Source organism: Rhinolophus hipposideros (genome assembly GCF_964194185.1).
Source record: "Rhinolophus hipposideros genome assembly, chromosome: 20".
In the NCBI taxonomy this organism is placed as follows: domain Eukaryota; kingdom Metazoa; phylum Chordata; class Mammalia; order Chiroptera; family Rhinolophidae; genus Rhinolophus; species Rhinolophus hipposideros.
This window is the reverse complement of record NC_138066.1, coordinates 52,374,154-52,392,470: the sequence shown is the minus strand read 5'-3', so window position 1 is coordinate 52,392,470 and position 18,317 is coordinate 52,374,154. Positions and strand designations below refer to the sequence as shown.

Genomic DNA, 18,317 nt, shown 5'->3' with positions numbered 1-18,317 from the left:
GTTTCTGCCTGAATCGTGTCCGTGCAGCTATTCTTACTGATCTCTGACACACCTCTTACTCTGGAGGGCCTTTATCTCTAGGTTAGCAGTTCTGACCACTGCATGTGACCGTGGGCTTTGTGTGACGATCAGTCACGTCCAGATTTTCCAGATGGAAACAGATGCTGCAATGGGCTATGCATTACATTCTGAAAAAAAGTCTTTTTCGAACATTTCGGTGGGAAAACAAATCTCAGTGTGGACCAATGTCCCTGTTCTAATCAAGCTGCCGTTTGCCCCCTGCTGAGTGTGGCCTTCGGGTGGCCGTCCCATCTGGACGGGGGGGGGGGGGACACCTGTGAGTGGTGGCGGTGACATCCTCACAAGCAGATTTAAACCTGGATTGTTTTCCGTTTCTAGGTGAGTGTGGCAGTGGCCTGGAGAGGGAAGAGGTCACTGGATGCCCGTTGAATGCAGTAAGAATCCGAGAGTGAGAAGCACAGAAGAGGGAGGGACGCGTTGGGCCCGGCCAGGCTCGAGCCCCCTGCCTTCGGAGGAAGAAGGCCCAGGATGGGCGGCCACAAGGGTCATTCCTGTCTGCGGCTGGCAGCTTTCCTCCCAGAGCCTCACCGTTAGCTACCTGACGTGTCCAGTGAAACCTCAGGGCTCACTGACTGACTCCTTTTGTGTTGGACGGGTCTGCGTGGATGAACAGAGAAGAAAAAGCACAGCGCTACCCCAGCCAGTCCTGAGTGGCACTGCAGGCGTGGGGACGAATGCCAGCAAGCAGGGGAGCAGGCTGGCTCCTGCCCCCGGCCCTGGGCGGTCACAGGAACACGTGGCACTCACCTCCCTGCTTACTGTGGTCAAGATAGATGGAGACCTTTCGCGCCAGACCTGTGAGGAAACAGGGACGGTGGGTCTGACGCAGGGGCGAGGCGGCCGCAGAGCCCAGCAGCCCAAAGCAAACCAGCCAAAGGGTTTGCCCAGCGCCAGGCAGAACGGGGTGGGGTGCAGGCGGGAGTGGCCGTGTCGTGCTCACTCAGAATCGGGGTCAACCTCACAGGGCAGCCTAGACCTTGGCAGAAATTCATCTGACAAACCTGAAAACGCAGTCACCGGGGTTTGGGCTCAAACAAGGTCTGCCCGTAGATGGGAGTTGAGAGGTCCTGTGGCCCTCAGAGAAACATGACCTGACACAGTAGTGGACCTCACGGGCCTGAGTGCGGGGAAATGCGTGTGGGGTGATGGGGCGGTCAGCTCAGAGAGGTTAGTGGCCAGAACCACACATGGTTAGTGCGGCCAGGCTGGCAGGAGCGGCCCCGGTGGTCAGCCAGGAGGCTCTGCAAGGGCCGCTGGGCCCGGGGGTCTCTGCCCAGGACTGTGGCTTGAGGACACGGTCCCATCACTGATTCTACTTCCGAGCACAGTGCATGCAGCTCCGAGGGCGGCTGGGTTCTCCTGACTGCAGGGGGGCTGTGAGGGGAGCGTGCACAGGTGCACGGTGCATGCAAGCACACAGCTGTGCGTGTGTAAGCGTGTGCACACGTGTATGCATGTGAGCCAGAGGTATTTGAAGATGATGACATCGGGATCCTACAAAACTTCCAAAGAGCTGGGCGGGGGCCCCTGCAGGAAAGCGGCTTCTTTTCAGTCACAAACCACAGTCCAGTCTTTTCAAAGACGCTGCCAAGACAGCGACCTCACAGGTAAGGGCTCCCCTCTACTACCTGGGTCAGCCCCTCCTCTGGCTCGGATGACACGCCACCCACCGCCCCACACGCCAGCGTTCCTAGGAGATGAGCCCTCCCCACGCACTTGGCACCCGAAGGCGGGTGGGAGGGGGCGCCTGGCTGTGCAGGCTCCTGCCCGGGCAGCCACCTGGGGCAGCTACGGGCCACATGGGGAACACGCTGTGTGCAGCAAATTGAGCTATAAGCGCCCGTGGGATTCATTCGGAGCAGGAAGTGGGGGCTGTTCCCTGTGCCTGAGAAGGTCCCCAGAGACCACCGTGGGGACACTGGCAGGCTCCGCCTTGCTGGCCGGGCGTCCTTCCCTTCTCTAAGCTGACAGCTGCTGGCTGGAAGGCAGAGGGTGTGACCAGCCAGCCCTGGCTGCACAGCTGGTGAAGGCAGGGTGTCCACCTACAGCTGCTTACCCCGCACCTGCTGACAGACCCTCAGCAACTGAAACTGGGGAGAGGTGCAGATGGTGGGGGGTGGTAGGAAACACGTCTACACAGTGGAAGCCACTCTCCAGTCAGGGCTACAGTAGACACCTAGGGCCAGGAGCAGCACTCCACACACCAGGCGGGTCCCCTCACGGGCTGGGAGGACACGTGCTGTCCATCCACTCACCCAGCTGCATTTCTTTTCAGCTGGAACCCCCAAACCCGTCATGCTTCCAGGCTGTCCTCCTGGACAGCCCCTCTCACCCTAAAGGAAATGAAGGGAAACATGCTGTGGAGAAGACTACTCTGCAAGTCTCAGAACCCCACACGTCATTTGGGGTGACAGTGATGCAGGCAGTTGCATGAAGAATAAACTTAACCACCAGAGTTTCTGCTGACCCCTCTCCTCTGCTCTCGCCCAGCCCCTGCCTGCCCCATACAGGGGTCTTTGCATGTCCTGCGTGGCATGGCTGGGGAATGGCTGGGGCTCTGGGCGTATCGCCTGCTGGGATGGCAGCAGGAGCTTAGGACTGAAAAGTGTCCTGAGGGGACAATTCAATCGCCATGTGTCCTGCAGTGAAACCTGTGAGCTGAGTACCCAGGAAGCCACGGAGGGTCCTCACGGCCCCCGACCCCCAGCAGAGCTGCCAGCATGGGCTGAGGGGTGGGGATGGGGGTCGTGGGGCAGAGACCAAGCTTTTGCTCTAATATGGAAAAGGCAGCACACAGATGGAGGGACACTGTCACCCACATCAGCACACGACCCGGCCTGGAGGATTGGGTGGGTAGGGGGTGCATATGGACGGCTATGTTGTTCCTGAAAAAAATTTAAAAACATGGCTACATTTTTAAAAACAACATGCAAGAACTGTCTGCCCTGATGCTGTCTGTGCTGGCAGCCCCTCCCTCAGGAAGTCGCCGCTGAGGGTCGGCATCTCCCCAGGACCGAAGGGGACAGAGCAGCACCAGGCTCCCTGTGGTGCTGCAAGGACAGGACACAGGCGAGGCCACGCGGAACGTGGAAAGGGAGGTGGACATCCCAGGCTGACAGGAGGAGTGCAGAGTAAGCGCTTTTACTGGCGACAACAGCACCAGTGGATTTGGGGTCAAACTGAAGGGAGACAGGGCTCCAGCTGCGGGCGTCTGGAAATGCTGACCCCGACAGCCTGACCCCCACATCCTGACCCCACATCCTGACCCCCACATCCTGACCCCCACATCCTGACCCTCACATCCTGACCCCACATGCTGACCCCCACAGCCTGACCCCCCACATCCTGACCCCCACAGCCCAGGTAACTGCTTTCCGGACACAGAGCGAGCCTGGGAGCTGAGACCACGGGCCTCTTCCGACTCCTGCCCTGGCCCCAGGAAGGACGGCAGCTGCAGAGCGGTGGCCATGCCCACCTGTCAGGCAGCATGTGGAGCTGTGCCCGGTGGAACTGCGCCCCCTCCCCGAGCTACGCCAGCACATCTGTCAGCCAGGGGAGCGTCAGCCAGGGGAGCGCACGCGGCCACCCCACCCAGACGCAAGGACAGCCGGTGACCACTGTGCACTCAGCCCCCAAGAGAATTAATTTGGGTACAAAGAGCTCAGAATGCAGGACCCCCCAGCCCCCATGGCCTGCCAGAGGCAATGCTTTTCTAAGCAACACTCGCTTCAAGCCAGGGACAAGGGCTGAGGGCAGGTGCATGCAGGCCTGTGGCACGCTGGGCCGGTCAGAGGTCGCTGGACCGCCAGCACGCACAGCTAGTCTCCCAGGTGAAGCGCCTGGTGATGAATGAGGGAAGCCGGCAGGTTCGTGACTCCAGAATCGAATGAACTGAGCAGCTGCGGGGTAGCCCTCTCTCCAGGCCCCTTCCGGGCCCCTCTCCCCCCACCCCTGCCCCTTCCCGTGGTTCTGGATCCTCTTTTTGTTCCCGGGAAGGACGCACCTCGGGTTGTTGGCAGCATGTCCGAGAGTCCCTGCCAAGCGGTCACCATTTCTGGATTCTTTTCCAAATCGGCGAAATTCTTCCAGACCCTGATGGCGCCATCATCTTGGGGAGAAAAGAGGTGGTCAGAACCCAGGCCCAGCTGTCCTGGGGGAAGGCACCACGGAGGGGAGAGAGCTTAGGATCCTGGATGGGCCGGCTGTGCCCTCACTCATGTCTGGGCAGTGGGGTTAGCGCCACTTCCGCCACTGTCCCTGTTCTCCCCCACTGACATCTCGTGCTGAGAACCAATCTCACTTAGGGATGATCTTCAGTGCCTGTCACCCCTTCCCACTCCCTGTCAGTGCTCCACACACGTGACCTCGGCCCCTGGGGTGTCCAGATCAGAAGATGGCAGAACATTCCTCCCTGCCTTTGGACACTTAGCACGGGGGAAATGGCTCTGGTGTCCTCGGCAGATGGGCAACGAGGGGCGCCGGAGTCCTGTGTCCTTCCTTCCTTCTTCCTGGCGTTGGACGTGGCCTCTTTCTCTCGTGCGTGCTCCCCCCTCCTCCCTGGCACCCCCCACTACGCCTGTCATCTCTGAAGGAGGCACCACTAGACTGACAGCGACTTCCCATCAGCAAGAAACAGTGACATTACGTCTTTAAAATGCTACAGGAAAACGACTGATAACCAAGGCTGGCTTACTTGGAACACTAGTGTTCAAGAGTGAGGGTGAACTGATGACATTTCAGACCAAAAAGAAAGCGTGAGACCCACTGCTGGTAACAAACTACGGCTGAAGGGCCGTAAGGCTGACTGCCAGGAAGAGGGGGCCTGACATGGAGAGGAAGGGGCGGAGGCAAGGCCGGCTGGAGACCCCAGCACGTGTCACGGGGGGGCCACCTCCCTCTCCCTACCGGGTCCCGTGAGGTCCACTGGTCTCGCCTGTGTGGGCTTCTGAAGCCTACAGGTGCCTGTTCTCCCCGAGGAGGAGACACAGTGCCTGATACACTGACTGGTACTGGTCACTCTGCTTTCCCCAGCATCTGGGGAGGGGAGCCCTTTCCCTCAGAAGCCTCCTAACCCCTTAATGACGGTGGTCTCCTCTTGTGACCAGTCCCCTTTGCCAGAAAAAATGGTCAGGGTCAAAGGAAACTTTGTGCTGGGGTCTTACATCTGTCCCCTGTCCCCTCTGTCCAGGCCATGCAAGCCCCTCTCACCTGTGGCCGTGAGCAGCAGTGAGCAGTCCTGACCATTCAGATACTCCATGGCCGTGACCCTCGTGTACCGGGGGTTCCCGTTGTGGAAGTAATCCAGCTTCTCCCCTTTCTCCCAATCCCAGAAACTGAAGGGAATACAAGCAGGAAGGGTGAAACCACAGGGGGCCAGCTTGCACCCACCAGGACAGCCACTCTCAGCAAAACGACGCCTGTTGGGAAGATGTGGGGAAACCGAGCCCTGGTGCATTGCAGGTGGGGATGTCAAATGGGGCTGCTGCTGTGGGGAACAGTCTGGAAGTCCTCAAAATAATTAAACACAGAACTACTGCATGATCCAGGATTCCGCTTCTGGGTTGATACTTGAGAGAGATTTATGCACCCATGTTTATAGCAGCATTTTTCACAATAGTCCAAAGGAGGAAACAAGTTGTAACAATTAAATGGGCATAAACAGATACACAGGAATTAGCATTGTGCCTGGCAGATATTAAGCAGCTAAACAATGTTACTTATTACTACTATGTTAGTTATTAAGAAAAAATGATTGTCTACAGAATCTTCAATAAAATTTGTTTCTAATTTAAAGGACACTGTTAACAAATACAAGTATACGGGTAGCCTGAAGTAAATTAGAATCTGAGGTCACATTTAGCCCCTCTGGGATCAAATACATGCAGTCCCATGGCAGGTATCAAATGGTTCAATAACTCCGCTGTAATTTACTTCGTTTCCTTTTCCAACAAAATCAACCCAACAAGTAAACAAGGTAGGCCTTATTCTATTTTATATTTTACTTTCCTTTAAGTTGTGTTAAAAGCGAACCTATTTAAAAAAAATTTAAAACTAAAACCTGATCATACTAGTATGTTAAAAAAAAAAAGGTAGAAACAACCCACGTGTCCATTGATGGATGAATGGATAAAGAAGGCATGGTCTCTCCAGATAACAGAATATTACTCAGCCCTAAAAAGGAAGGTTATTCTGACACCTGCGATAACATGGATGGGCCTTGTGGACACTGCTCACGGAAATCAGCCAGTCACAGAAAGACAAGTACCGTGTGACTCTGCTTATCCAGGGTCCCCAGAAGAGACACATTCGTAGAGACAGAAACTGGGATGGAAGCTGCCAGGGGCTGGGGCGGGGAGCGGGAGTGAGTGTTTAGTAGGGACAGAGATTCAGTTTGGTGAAATGAGGAAGTTCTGAAGATGGATAGTGATGGTACCGTGTGAGTATACTCATGCCACTGAACTGGACACTGAAAAATGGTTAAAATGGTAAATCTTGTTATGTGTATTTTACCACAATAAAAAAAGAGGAAAGTAAGAGGTAAGAATAACCCTCATTCTCCCGGCCATGAAGCGAGCATTTTCTCCATGACATAAGGGCAAAGCTTGTGTCTTATATGGACGCACTTGCTTCTGCAGAGGTGGTAATGGAATTGGCCCGCAGACACCCTTGTCACACGTGGTCTGCATGAGCCTGTGGGAACAGCCTTGTCTTAATACTAGAAGGCCCGGTCCGTAACCTGGCTGGGACCCTGGCCGGCCTCCAGTAACACTGGGTGGGGGTCACTAGAAGAGGGGAGTAGGGGCCTTTCTCCCCACATTCTGAGGCCTGTCCACCGGCAGCAGCCCCCAGGGCTTGGAGGCCCGGAAGGGGGGGGAGGAAGAGGTGCTGCTTGCACCACCGGGGCTCACTGCCAGCCCGCTGAAACGCAAGTCTCGCCCAGCCCCACGTACCAGATGCTGTCCTTATCGGCGACGGCCACACACGGTGTAAAGGGGTGAAACTTGACTACGGAGGGGACGCCGGGGTTCCTGTTCAGAAATATCTGGTCGTCTAGTCTGGTGATGCCTGCCCAGGGAAACAAACCAGGGGTCTTATTTCACAGAAAAAAGGGACGACACATTTGTCCCAAGGCCGATGCCCACACCTCATGTTTGACTCGTAGGGGCACAGAGGAAGCAAGCAGGGTCCAGAGTGAGGGCCCGGGCTCCCCGGACGCAGGCTCCCTGCCTGTGTGGAGCCCACAAGCTCCTGCACAAGGTGACACGTGGGTAAGTTTTGAGCCAAACTTGCCAATGTGTGCATTGCAACAATACAGCAGCAATACTGGGCACTGTAGTCCGTTTGGATTTTACGAAGAAAGCAATGATGATGTCAGAGGAAAGCTCAGTTGGCCGTAATTTGTCACTCAGGCTCCAGGTTGAAACGTGGGGTGCAGCCTCCACTGTCCATGGTCCGGCCAAAGTCCCAGGGGGTCTTTCAGTCTGGAAAGGTGGTACCTACAACCTGGCACGACTGAGGGGTGGAGAATCACAGACTCACAGAGGAGCTGAGTGTGGATGTGTCACAGACTCCGAGTCCTGACACAGGAAACAAGTCCCCCTCAAACAAGGTCTGAGTTTGTCTCAGCAGAACAATAAACAGAGGCTGAAAGTGCAGAGCGTCAGGACGCATTTGCAACATTTTTGGTGAACACCAGTGTAAGGCTTATTCGGAGGGGCACGTGCCCTGGGCCCCTCTGTCCACGCTTGGCCCGGGGTGGGGGGCTGGCCAGGCCCCTGCATCACCCAGCAGCGCCTCAGAGATGCAGACTCCTGCTTGGCTGTGAACACAGGTCTTGGGTGCCGCAAAGGGGCTTCTGTGGTGTTCGCTGCCCTGGGCTTCGGCCCCTCACCACGTCCCTTTGTTAAAACAGCAGACCCTGGAAAGCCCTGGATGACAGCACGGGAGTCGGACTCCCAGGCAACAGGCCCCAGAGGTACTAACGGGGGAGCGGCTGGCGCCTGGAGGCCTCACTGAGCTGCGGCTTCTTTGCAGGGAGCCAGGACGGCGGCGGGACATGGAGCATTGGAAGCTGAAGGACCCGATTCTGAAGTCAGCAAATGCGCTTTGCATGTATGCAGAGCTCCTGCGCGACAGCCCCCGGGTGAGGGGGCTCCGGGACTACCGGCAGCCGACACTGACCTTCCCCCCTCGTCTCTGGCGACGCGCACGGGGGCCGTGACGTCGCTCCACCCACAGGCACGACTTCCCGCCTTTCTCAGTTTCTGTTGCAGCCAGATCGCAAATAAGAATAAAACGTGACAGGGTTCTGCGGGCGACCGAGGGGGGGGTCGCTGACGTCCTGGCGGCTCGCGGTCCCCGTGCCCAGCTTTCTGCGTTCCAGCAGCTCGGCGGCTCCTCTGCGCGTGAGCCTGACAAGCGCATCTCTGTTCCCCACGAAGGAAAGCAGAGCCCCTGGGCTCTGGTTCACAAACTTTGCTTTTGTCTTGGCCTAGAACACGGGTTGTTTCTCGGATGCCCGGCTCAGCGCTGACCGGAAGTGCCAGCCCCAAGTGTGGCGTCGCTGCGGGCCATGCGCCTGGGGCTCGGCCCCCGGGCTCTCGCAGGCGCAGGGACACCACTGTCCTGCTGTCGCAGCCGTGGGCCTGCAAGCCTCCCAGAGATGGGCGTCTTGACTGCGACTCGGAGCGCGCCTGCCACCTGGGCGGCTCTGCTCTCGGGGCCAGGAACCTGCAGTCACGGCTGCCCCCGGCTGCACACGTGGGAGTGGCGACTGCCAGGCGGCAGACGCTGACCTCGTCACTGGAGAGGGCGTTCCATCCAGCTCGTTCAGGGAGGCAGGGTCCCAAACAGCCGAGCTCAGTCCTCAGAAGTGACCGCACACGTGCACGACCAACGGCCCTAAGGCGTGTTACAGGGTGAGCTGGGCACACAGACGAGCTGCCCAGGGGCGTCCTGGCTCCAGGGGGCACAGTTCCCGGGTGCGCGTGGGTCCTCATCCCGCTTTACACCTAACCCATCATCACCACTGGGTTTTACAGGACGGGGGGGCAAGATCCGACAGCCAATCGACAGAATCAGGAGTTAAGGGCCTGATTAGTGCTCTGTGCAGGGACCGGCCGTGATTAAAGCCGCGCCGGCCACGCGGGAGGAGACGTAAGTCCACCCCACTTCTGTGTGAGCAAAACCGCGGAAGGAGCTGGGTCCTGACTGCCCCCCCCCAGTGGCAGGGAGAGGCCCTGGGTGACGCTGCCGGTGCTCCCGCCGGTGCTCCCGCTGGACCCGGCCTGACCCACCCCTCCAGGGCCTGGGGGCGGCTGCAGCTAAGACGGGCGTGGGGCCCGGCGTCCTCCCTGCGCTCCCCCCGGGCGGCTGCGGCCATGCAAGGGGAAGGTTTGGCCATCTGTCGGCAAATCTGGTAAAAGGGCTGATGAAAATGTGACTAAAATCCAACTTTGGGTGACAGAGACAGCGATGATTTCCAGGACGCGGAGGGGGGGCAGCCTCGGCTTTGTGCCTGTCACCCGTCCCCAGGGGAAACGCACAGGGCCCTCGAGTCAGGGACCCCAGGGCCCAGGGAGGGCTGGCTCCTTCCCCTTTGGAAACGTCAAACCTGAGAGCACGCTTGTGGGAGAGGCCTGGTGCTTCGCTGGAGGGCTCCCCCGCAGGGCTTTGCCCGCCACGTCCCACGCCCCCCCCCCCCCCCCGTCCGGCCTCACGTGTCACGCCCCGCCCCCACTCTGTGCCCCGCCCCACGCCCCGCCCCCACCCTGCGCCCCCCCACGTCCCACGCCCCCCCCGTCCGGCCTCACGTGTCACGCCCCGCCCCCACTCTGTGCCCCGCCCCACGCCCCGCCCCCATCCTGCGCCCCGCCCCACGTCCCACGCCCCCCCCGTCCGGCCTCACGTCCCACGCCCCGCCCCCGCCCCACGTCCCACGCCCCGCCCCCACTCTGTGCCCCGCCCCACGCCCCGCCCCCACCCTGCGCCCCGCCCCACGTCCCGCCCCCCACGTCCCACGCCCCGCCCCTCACCTTTCTGGATGAGTTGCTGAGCCTGCTTCCTGACGCGGGCGTTGCGCAGAAACCTCCACTCGCGCTCCTTGCGGATCTGACTCTCCAGGTCGTGTTCTTCTGGGATCTGCAGCAACAAAAACACCAAATTAAGTTCGGCAACTAGAAATAACTGTTTGCCAGAAAAGGACTCCTCCTCCCGCATGCTGGAGAACCCGGGTCCTCGGGTCTGGCCCGCGCGCCCGACGCCCACCGCCAGGTACACAGCATAGCGGCACCAGCGGAGGCTGGTCCCCGAGCTCCTGCGGGGTTCCGGGCCCCCCGCTCACGGCCACCGGCTGCGGGCTCGGAAAGGGCCACCTGGCCTCCTAGTGCTGGGGAGCCGTCTGCACCCCACCGGCCTGGGCGGCTCTGAGACCCCGGGACCAGTGGAGGGCCGACTGCGGCGCGCAACGTAGGACCCCAGGCCCGTGGGCCGTGCGCTGCCCTGTTCTCAGGGCCCAGCCGTGGAAGTGGAGGCTGCGGCCTCGTGTGACAGGAACAGGGTGGGCGGCTCTCAAAGAGGAGGACAAGATGCTTCCGAGAGGTGAGGTGCAGAGGGAAGGACCCGGGCGTGACTTCTGCAGGGGGGGACACAACGGCAGTGCTGGGCCAGACCTGGGCTAAGGCTGAGCCGGGTGGAGGCCGCCACTTCACCCACTTAAAGTGCAAAATCCTAAGACCTGTGCCCAGAGGCTGTGCCTTCATTCTTTCTCTGATGCCAAAGGGAACCCGGGCCTCTAGTGGGGGAATAGAGAGAGATGAGAAGGAAGAGAAGAGGAGATGCCTGGAAAAGCAGCAGGCGGGGGACTGCTGGGATGTGCCAACTGCCACACAGGCCAGGGACCAAATGGAGCTACTAAGTGTCCCACTCAGCGGCTGTCGGAACCATCCACTGCGCTTTCTCCTCCTCTTCAGGCTGAGAAAAAGCTTCTGAATGAACGAGGGCCCACACCCCACTGCTGCCCGGCTTTCCTCTAACAGAGCAGGAGGGTATGGGTGTCGAGAAGTGTGACACGGTTAGGATTGTGACACGCCGTGGATTAGTAACACTCCTGGCTTCTGCTCAGACAGAAACCAACTGCGATCGTCTCACTGACATGTGGCCCTGAGAGCTGACGAGACGTCTCCCCGTCTGTGTGGAGTGTTGTGGGGCTCAGGACAAAGGGACAGGCGTCCCCACCGGGATTCTGGAGAGCGGCAGTCGGGGCCATTGCCATGCGGCATTAACCCACATTATGCAGTTGTGACTCAGGGAGCTGTGTCTTACTTTTAGTACCTCTGAATTAAGTTCAAGGGGCTCGGGATAAAATTCAAAATGGGTCATGACTATCAAGATGACAAAAAGACTGACAAAGGCAGAGGGGAGATGGGCCTGTGGGGGCCGGCTAATGTGATGTGAACCTCAGACACGGCCTGAAACAAAGCACGTTCTGGGGGCATGATGTGCGGACGAGTGTGCCCTGTGATGCCTCTTCAGCTTGCCATGATTTACCACTGTTCCCATCGTTTATTTAACAAACAACAACGCGCCCCCTAAACAGTGAGGTCAGAGGGCGGCAGTGCATATGGGGCAGACGGGCCCTAGCAGCACCGTGCTGACGTGACTGCCACGTACCTCCCCTGTGTGTGACAGCTGACGGGTGCCCTTTGAGGTACAACGCTGCAGCCACTGCCAGGTGAGATGTCCTGCGTGTGGGCGTTTTCCTACCCACGGCACCTCTTCAGTGTCAGGCTGACTAAGTGACATGAACGGCATGTCACCCCTTGGGGCCGAGCTCTGACGAGGGCTGACAGTTATGTAACCCACCACAGTCGAGACCAACTCTGCCTAACCCCGCCAGCGCCCCCTGCCGTTGCCTGCCCAGCCCAGTCTCGGTTCCCACCTGTTTTCCATCCTGTAGTTTTGTTCTGCCCTTTCCGGAATGTTGTGTACATGGATTTTAAGTCTGGCTTAGACTTTGCCATGGGGCTGTACCCCAGTTTATTCACCAGGCTGTTTCCAGTTTTTGGTGATTATGAATAAAGCCACTAAAACATTCACAGAGGTTTTTGAACAAACACAAGTTTTCAGTTCTCCTGGGTAGGTATCTAGGAGGAGAGTGTGTTTAATTTTATAAGAACTAGCCAGACGTTTCCAATGTCTGAGAGCTTCAGCGGCTCCGTCCGCCCTTGGTGCTGAGATGTTAACACTTTTAGCCATTCTGAGAGGAGTGTGGTGGTGTCTTCATGGCGGTAATTCGCACTTCCCTAATGACTAACTTCAGACACGCGATTCACAACGTTTTTCTTTGGTCTGTACCTTCTGTGTTCATTTTCTTCACAGTTATTAATTTATCCAGTTTATCCCTTTTCTTCTTGCATGGCTTGTGCCTTTTGCGTCTTATGAAAGAAACCATCTCCTACCCCCAAGTCAGAAACATCTGGAAGTTTCATGGTTCTCGGCTTCACGTTTAGGGCTGTGACTCACTGACTTGGTTATTGTGTCAGGTGTGAGGGAAGGACCAAGACGCTCTTTTTTTTGGCAAACGGACATCCAGTTGCTACAGCACCCCCTGTGGAAAATCCACCCTCTCTCCGCCACATTGAACTGGCGTGGCACCTCTGTTGAGAATCAATGGACGTACTGATGCAGGTCTATTAGTGAACTGTTCCCTTCTATTGATGTGTCTCCTGTCAGCAGTTTCACATGCCTAGATTACCTCAGCTTTACACTGAGTCTTGAAATCAGACAGCGTGTGTCTTTCCGACCTCGTTCTATTTCCAAAGTTTGGTTATTTTAGTGTCTTTGCTTTCCCCCACTGATTTAAAACAAAACCCCTCCTGGGACTTTGACTGAGGTTACACTGATCTATGCATTAATCTGGGGACACTAGTGAGTCTTTCAGCCGTGAACATGGTTGTCACTGGTTGAGATCTTCTGAGTTCTTTGATCAGTGTTCTCTGTTTTTCAGATCTTGTATGCATTTTTTTGTTGTCGTTGTTTATAGCTAAATATTTCATGGGTTTTTGGGCGGTGCTATTGTAAATGATTTAATTTCAGTTTCCAATTTTACTTATAGAAAATACAATCGATTTTTGTATAATGACTCTGTATCCTGCAATCTTATTAAACTCACTTATTCTAGTAGCATTTTGCAGATGAGTTGGGATTTTGTATATACACATTAACGTAGCCTGTGAACAGAAATAGTTTTATCTCATCCTGTCCACCTGCATGCACTATTTCCTTTTCCTGCCTTATTGCACTGGGGTAGGATGGCTGGTAGGAGGATGTTGAGCAGCAAAGGGGAGATCAGACATCCTTGCTTTATTCCTGAGTTTAGGGAAAAAACTTCAGTCTTTTACCAATGAGACTGATGCCAACTATAGGTTTCTGTAGGTGCCCTGTATGGGGATAAGGAAGTTCCCTTCTAGTCCCAGTTTGCTGAGTATTTTTATAATGAATGGCTGCTGAATTCTTTCAAGTCCTTTTTCTGTGGCCACTCAGATGATCATGTGGTTTTTCTCTACTCCGTCGATACATTCAATTACATGACTAATTTTTAAAACCCTGGCTCTAGGGACAGAATCCACTTGGTCACTAGTATATTATCCATTTTCCACACTGCGGCATCCGACCTGTTACTCTCATAGGAGGATTTTGGGCCCATGCTCATGAGGATATGGTTTGTAGTTATTTATTCGGGAATGTCTTTGGCTGGTTTGGGATCAGAGTAATGCTGCGTCATCGTCCAGTGAACTGGGGACACTCCCGTCTCTTCATTTGCTGCAACAGACTGTGTGCAACTGGTCTTAATTCTTCCTGGGAGGTTTTATAGGATCTGCCAGTGAAACTCTGTGTCTGAGCTCTCTTTTCTTTGCTGGGAGTAGGATTTCCAGGTGGGAATTCCTGCCCATTCTCAGGAATTTTTTTCGCTTTCCTATTCCTGAATCCTGAGAAAAGTTGATTGGGAAATCGGGAAAATCGGGTCCTTGAACCCAGGAGGTTGGTAGTATCAGCCGTCACTTTGTGGAAATGATGCATTGTGGAGAACAGAAAATAGTTCATATCTCAGGATTCGGGAATGGGAAAGTGAAAAAAATTCCTAAGAACCATCGGGAATTCCGGCCTGGAACCCTAGTTGGGAGGTTTTAAACTATAAACTTCCTTTAACGGGCATAAGACAATCCAGGCTCTCTTTTTTGTACTGATTGAGCTTTGGTAGTTTGTCTTTCAAGGATTCTGTCTTGTTCGTCTAAGTTGTTGAATTTATGGGTGCACAATGGAGATGGTGGGGTGTTTCTGGACTCTCGGTCTCACCATCCACCTGTGTGTCCATCCTGACGCCAACACCCCACTTGTTGCTGCTACGCAGTAAAGTTTGAAATCAGGAAGCCTGAGTCATTCTGCTTTGTTTGTCTCTTACAATAGTCCTTTTCTTAGTGCTATCCTGAGTCCCCTGCATTTTCATCTGAATTTTAGTCTTAGCTTGTCAATTTCTGCAAAGAAGGCAGCTGGGCTTTTCATGGGCATGGTGTCGAATCTGTGGGTCTATTTGGGGAGAACTGCCAAATTAAGTCTTCTGATGCATGAACGTGCAATTTCTTCCTATCGATTCAGGACTTCTTTAATATCTTTCAACACGGTTTTGTTTAAAACATGTTTGTTTTAAAGAAAGAACACATCTGCCTTAATCAGCAATACCTGGGGCCCTGGCTGTTTACGATACAGCAGTGATTTATAAGGTAAAACAAGGCTGGTGCCCCACCAGCACGCCGGAAGACAGGCAAGCAGGGAAACACCAGTCCCTCTGGCGTGGCTGAGTGGAAACAAATTAGAGAACACAGGTTTAGCCCCACCCCCAGCTAACCACAGGCTCTGTGCAGCTGCCATCAAACCCAAATGCTCACCCCATTCTGATGTCCTTGGAGGGGCACCCACCTATCTGCTTTCCTCCTGAACCTTCCCGGGATGGCCTGGAAGCATCCGTGTTAGAAGCGGGGTACAGTGGCACTGCTGGCCTCCTGACATAGTCAAAGCCACGACTGAGCAAGCGGGTATGGAACAGACTGATGGTGCGGCCGAGTGAAATTCTCAGACTCGGACTGCCTGGAGGTTTATGTACAAGAATGTCACACACTGTCATTTGTCATAGGAAAAAGCAGAAGTCATTTTTGTGGAAGGATAGTTGATGATATGAGAAGACAGTCAATGTTCATAATAATGTCAGTGAAGAAAGGAGGATACAAGCAGTGTGTGTGGAATAACCCCAAAGGTGGGGAGAAAACCATGTGTGTGCATGTGTGTATGTGTACGTGAGTGTGTATGTGTGCACATGTGTATGTGTGTGTGCAAGTGTGTGAGAGTGTGTGTATTATGGGTGATTTCAATTCTATTATTTTTATTTTCTGAGTTGAAAAAATAGGTTAGTGCACTTTAGGAACAGTGTCATAGATGTGCCGACTTAGTGACGTGCAGAGCGAGTCCCCGCCGACCCACAGTGCGTGCGCACTCTCCTCAGGGCGGGTCAGGGCTCTGCAGGACTTGGCTTAGCATTACGGGCTGCGTGCAAGGAAACCGACACTCTCCGTGCATGCCATGTGTCGGAACGATCAGGCCAGCTCGTTTTGTAGTTAAATGTTAAATTTTACGCTGTTCTAAATTACAAAACTAATAATCATTCTGTCTAAAACATTCAAACAGCCCAGAAATATAAAATCTAAAAAGGACAGTTCTTTCCCGATGGCAATCCCACCTTCCAGAAGTAACTGTATGAACAGCTTGACATGTAACCTCCCGGGTTCTTCCAATGGCAGCAGCGTTGGCGGGAGCATCTCGGACCAGCTGATAACGTGGCCTGCTGTGTCAAGGCCACCCAGCCCAGTGCCCGCAGGGACACGCCCATCACCGTCGTGGTCGTGCAGGGCATTGTTTTAATTCAGTCTCCTCCTAATTAATATTCTGTTTGGGCTTTCAACTTTTTGCTTTACAAACAGTGCTGTGCTGGGCCCCTCTGCACAGGTATTGTTACACATCCACATAGAGTAGTGACGTTAGGGCCTACTTCTCAGAGTAGGACTGCCGGTTTCCAGGGTACACCCCGTCATAATTTTGGTACCTGTTTCCGAACTGCCCTACACCAAGCTAGCATTTTCCCACCACCCACCGTGTCTGAGCCCCACTTCCTGGTAAGCCAACCTCTGCATAAAGTCAGTCTTTGAAATCTGCTCGCCTGAGAGTGAAAAGAAAATGGTACTACTTTTGTAATCATAACCAATTTCAATGTATCTTTTTTAAAGCACACGATATACCGTCTTTAACATTCTTTCTAAAGCAGAGCTCACATCTGCTTCAGAAGAGAGAAGGCTGGCACATCAACCAAAGGGGGACACATCCAGGACAGTTCTTTTCGGTCACACAGACCTGTACGCCGTCTGACAACTGACAGAGAAGCTGGCAACACTGGCAGTTCCCTCCTGGTACCTTTGCGTTACTCCACCGTACTAACCATCGGTCACACACGATGGTAATGCTGGGTGTAAACTATTACCTGGTGAATATTGAGTTTCTTACACTCACCTGTGAAGGGCTGTAGGGTTGGGTTCTTCTGTCCTTTCTGAGGTACGATCCTAGCCTCGAGCGACTTTTAGTCACATGTGAAGCAGGCTAATAAAACTGTTCCCAATGCATTTTATTGCACAAACATGGCCTTAGATAACTAAATTAATAAAAGAACACCCTGTGACTGCCACCTGGAAAGAGTAGGAAAAAATGTAGAAAACAGCACGATGAATCATGCTTTCAGAAAAGGTCTCTGATTAATGTCAAAGAAAAGCCATTCGAGTCCTCGAGCAGCCTAACCTCTTAGCTGCCATCAGGAATTAGCAGACAAAAGTGAGAATCGTGACAGAGCTGCATTTCCAACCGTCACACCCAGAGCTCGGCATTTCAAGCTACAGCCACGCGCGAGTTTGTTTTCACGTGCGTGGCAGGGTTGGGGGGAGACCATCACACACACATCTGACAACTATCACCTGACCGCCCCGAGGGCCTCACGGTGGGCAGGAGGGCCTCTCCCTCCTGGCACACGGTGCCCACGTTTTGGGCGCCAGTGCGGGCATCAGGCCAGATCACTGGGTGCCAGCCTCTGCTTCCTCCATGCGAGCAACACATGGGCTCCTCCCTGGCAGGGACGCTGACACGCTTCCAGATACACAAACAGAAGAACGCACGGCAGACGGATGTGCTGCCACGGCTGAGCCAGGGCGCGTGGCATTAGCCGCAGAGCAGAGGCTGGCTTTGGGTTTGCACTCGGGTGAAACCACAAACATACATGTAGCGGTCGGACCTCAGTCCTTGCCTCTGGGGCACTTTCTCCTGCCTGCTGCTCACATGTGTGCACGGACGGTGCGCTCAGCTCAGCCAGTCTAAGTACATCGTGCTGAGGCAAATCCTTGCGGGGGAAAGTCAAGTTCGTTTTTAAGTTTAAGAGAAATGAGTTTGGGGTAATTCGAGCCATTTCTCCCTGTCATCACACGCAGTGGCTGAGAACACTCATGTTTCAAAGACTTCGAGAAAAGCCGCTCATGACCATCCCAAGAAATCACCGTAATTTATAGGTGCTGACAAGTCAGCCCGAGGGGACTAGGCCATCCAGAGTTCCTAACAGCAGGACCTCACCTGCTGGAGGCAGAGGCTGTGTCAAGAGCACCAGGCCCCTGGGAACATTGAACTACAGGCACAGAACCCAAGGCAAATGGCAGCACAGCTCTAAGGCACCAGCGTCCCACTGTCTCCTGGCACCAAGCCCAGCGTCTGCTTCCTCAACCAAGAGGAGCCCTGGGTCGGAAAGGGCTGGACAGTGCCTGACAGCCACCTGCAGCTCAGCAGCAGCACCCTAGCGGGTCTTGGACGTGCTTGGTGACTGTGACCTACGCCACTGGCTGCGATGGCCTCCTGTTTCTTTAACACTTCTTTTTCAGACTACAAAGGTGCTTTGTGCTTAGTGTAGAGAACGTGGAAAAGACAGAAACGTATAAGAAAAAAAACAAATTCAGTGCCACCGGCGTCATGGCGTTCGTTTCCTTCCAGGCACAGACGTGTGTGTCTGGCTTTTATAACCATGACCGCACAACCATGTCATGTCACAACTATGACAAACTGCAGTCACGTGTCTCGCTTTTCCTTCTTTTAAAAATTTT

At 54.8% G+C, this 18,317-nt stretch overlaps 1 protein-coding gene across 5 annotated transcripts in view; it reads right to left on the bottom strand.

Moving 5' to 3' along the window:
* Positions 1-18,317, bottom strand: part of RPTOR (regulatory associated protein of MTOR complex 1) — a 277,048-nt gene that overhangs the window by 9,249 nt on the left and 249,482 nt on the right. For 4 of the 5 annotated variants that reach the window (XM_081029345.1, XM_081029343.1, XM_081029342.1 and 1 more), the window contains exons 25-29: positions 10,116-10,221; positions 7,032-7,146; positions 5,290-5,414; positions 4,085-4,189; positions 829-876 (exon numbers count right to left, since the gene is read on the bottom strand). In XM_081029345.1, coding sequence (XP_080885471.1) covers positions 829-876; positions 4,085-4,189; positions 5,290-5,414; positions 7,032-7,146; positions 10,116-10,221 — 499 coding nt within the window. The remainder of the gene's footprint in view (positions 1-828; positions 877-4,084; positions 4,190-5,289; positions 5,415-7,031; positions 7,147-10,115; positions 10,222-18,317) is intronic. The other variant, XM_081029341.1, reaches the window with a different exon arrangement.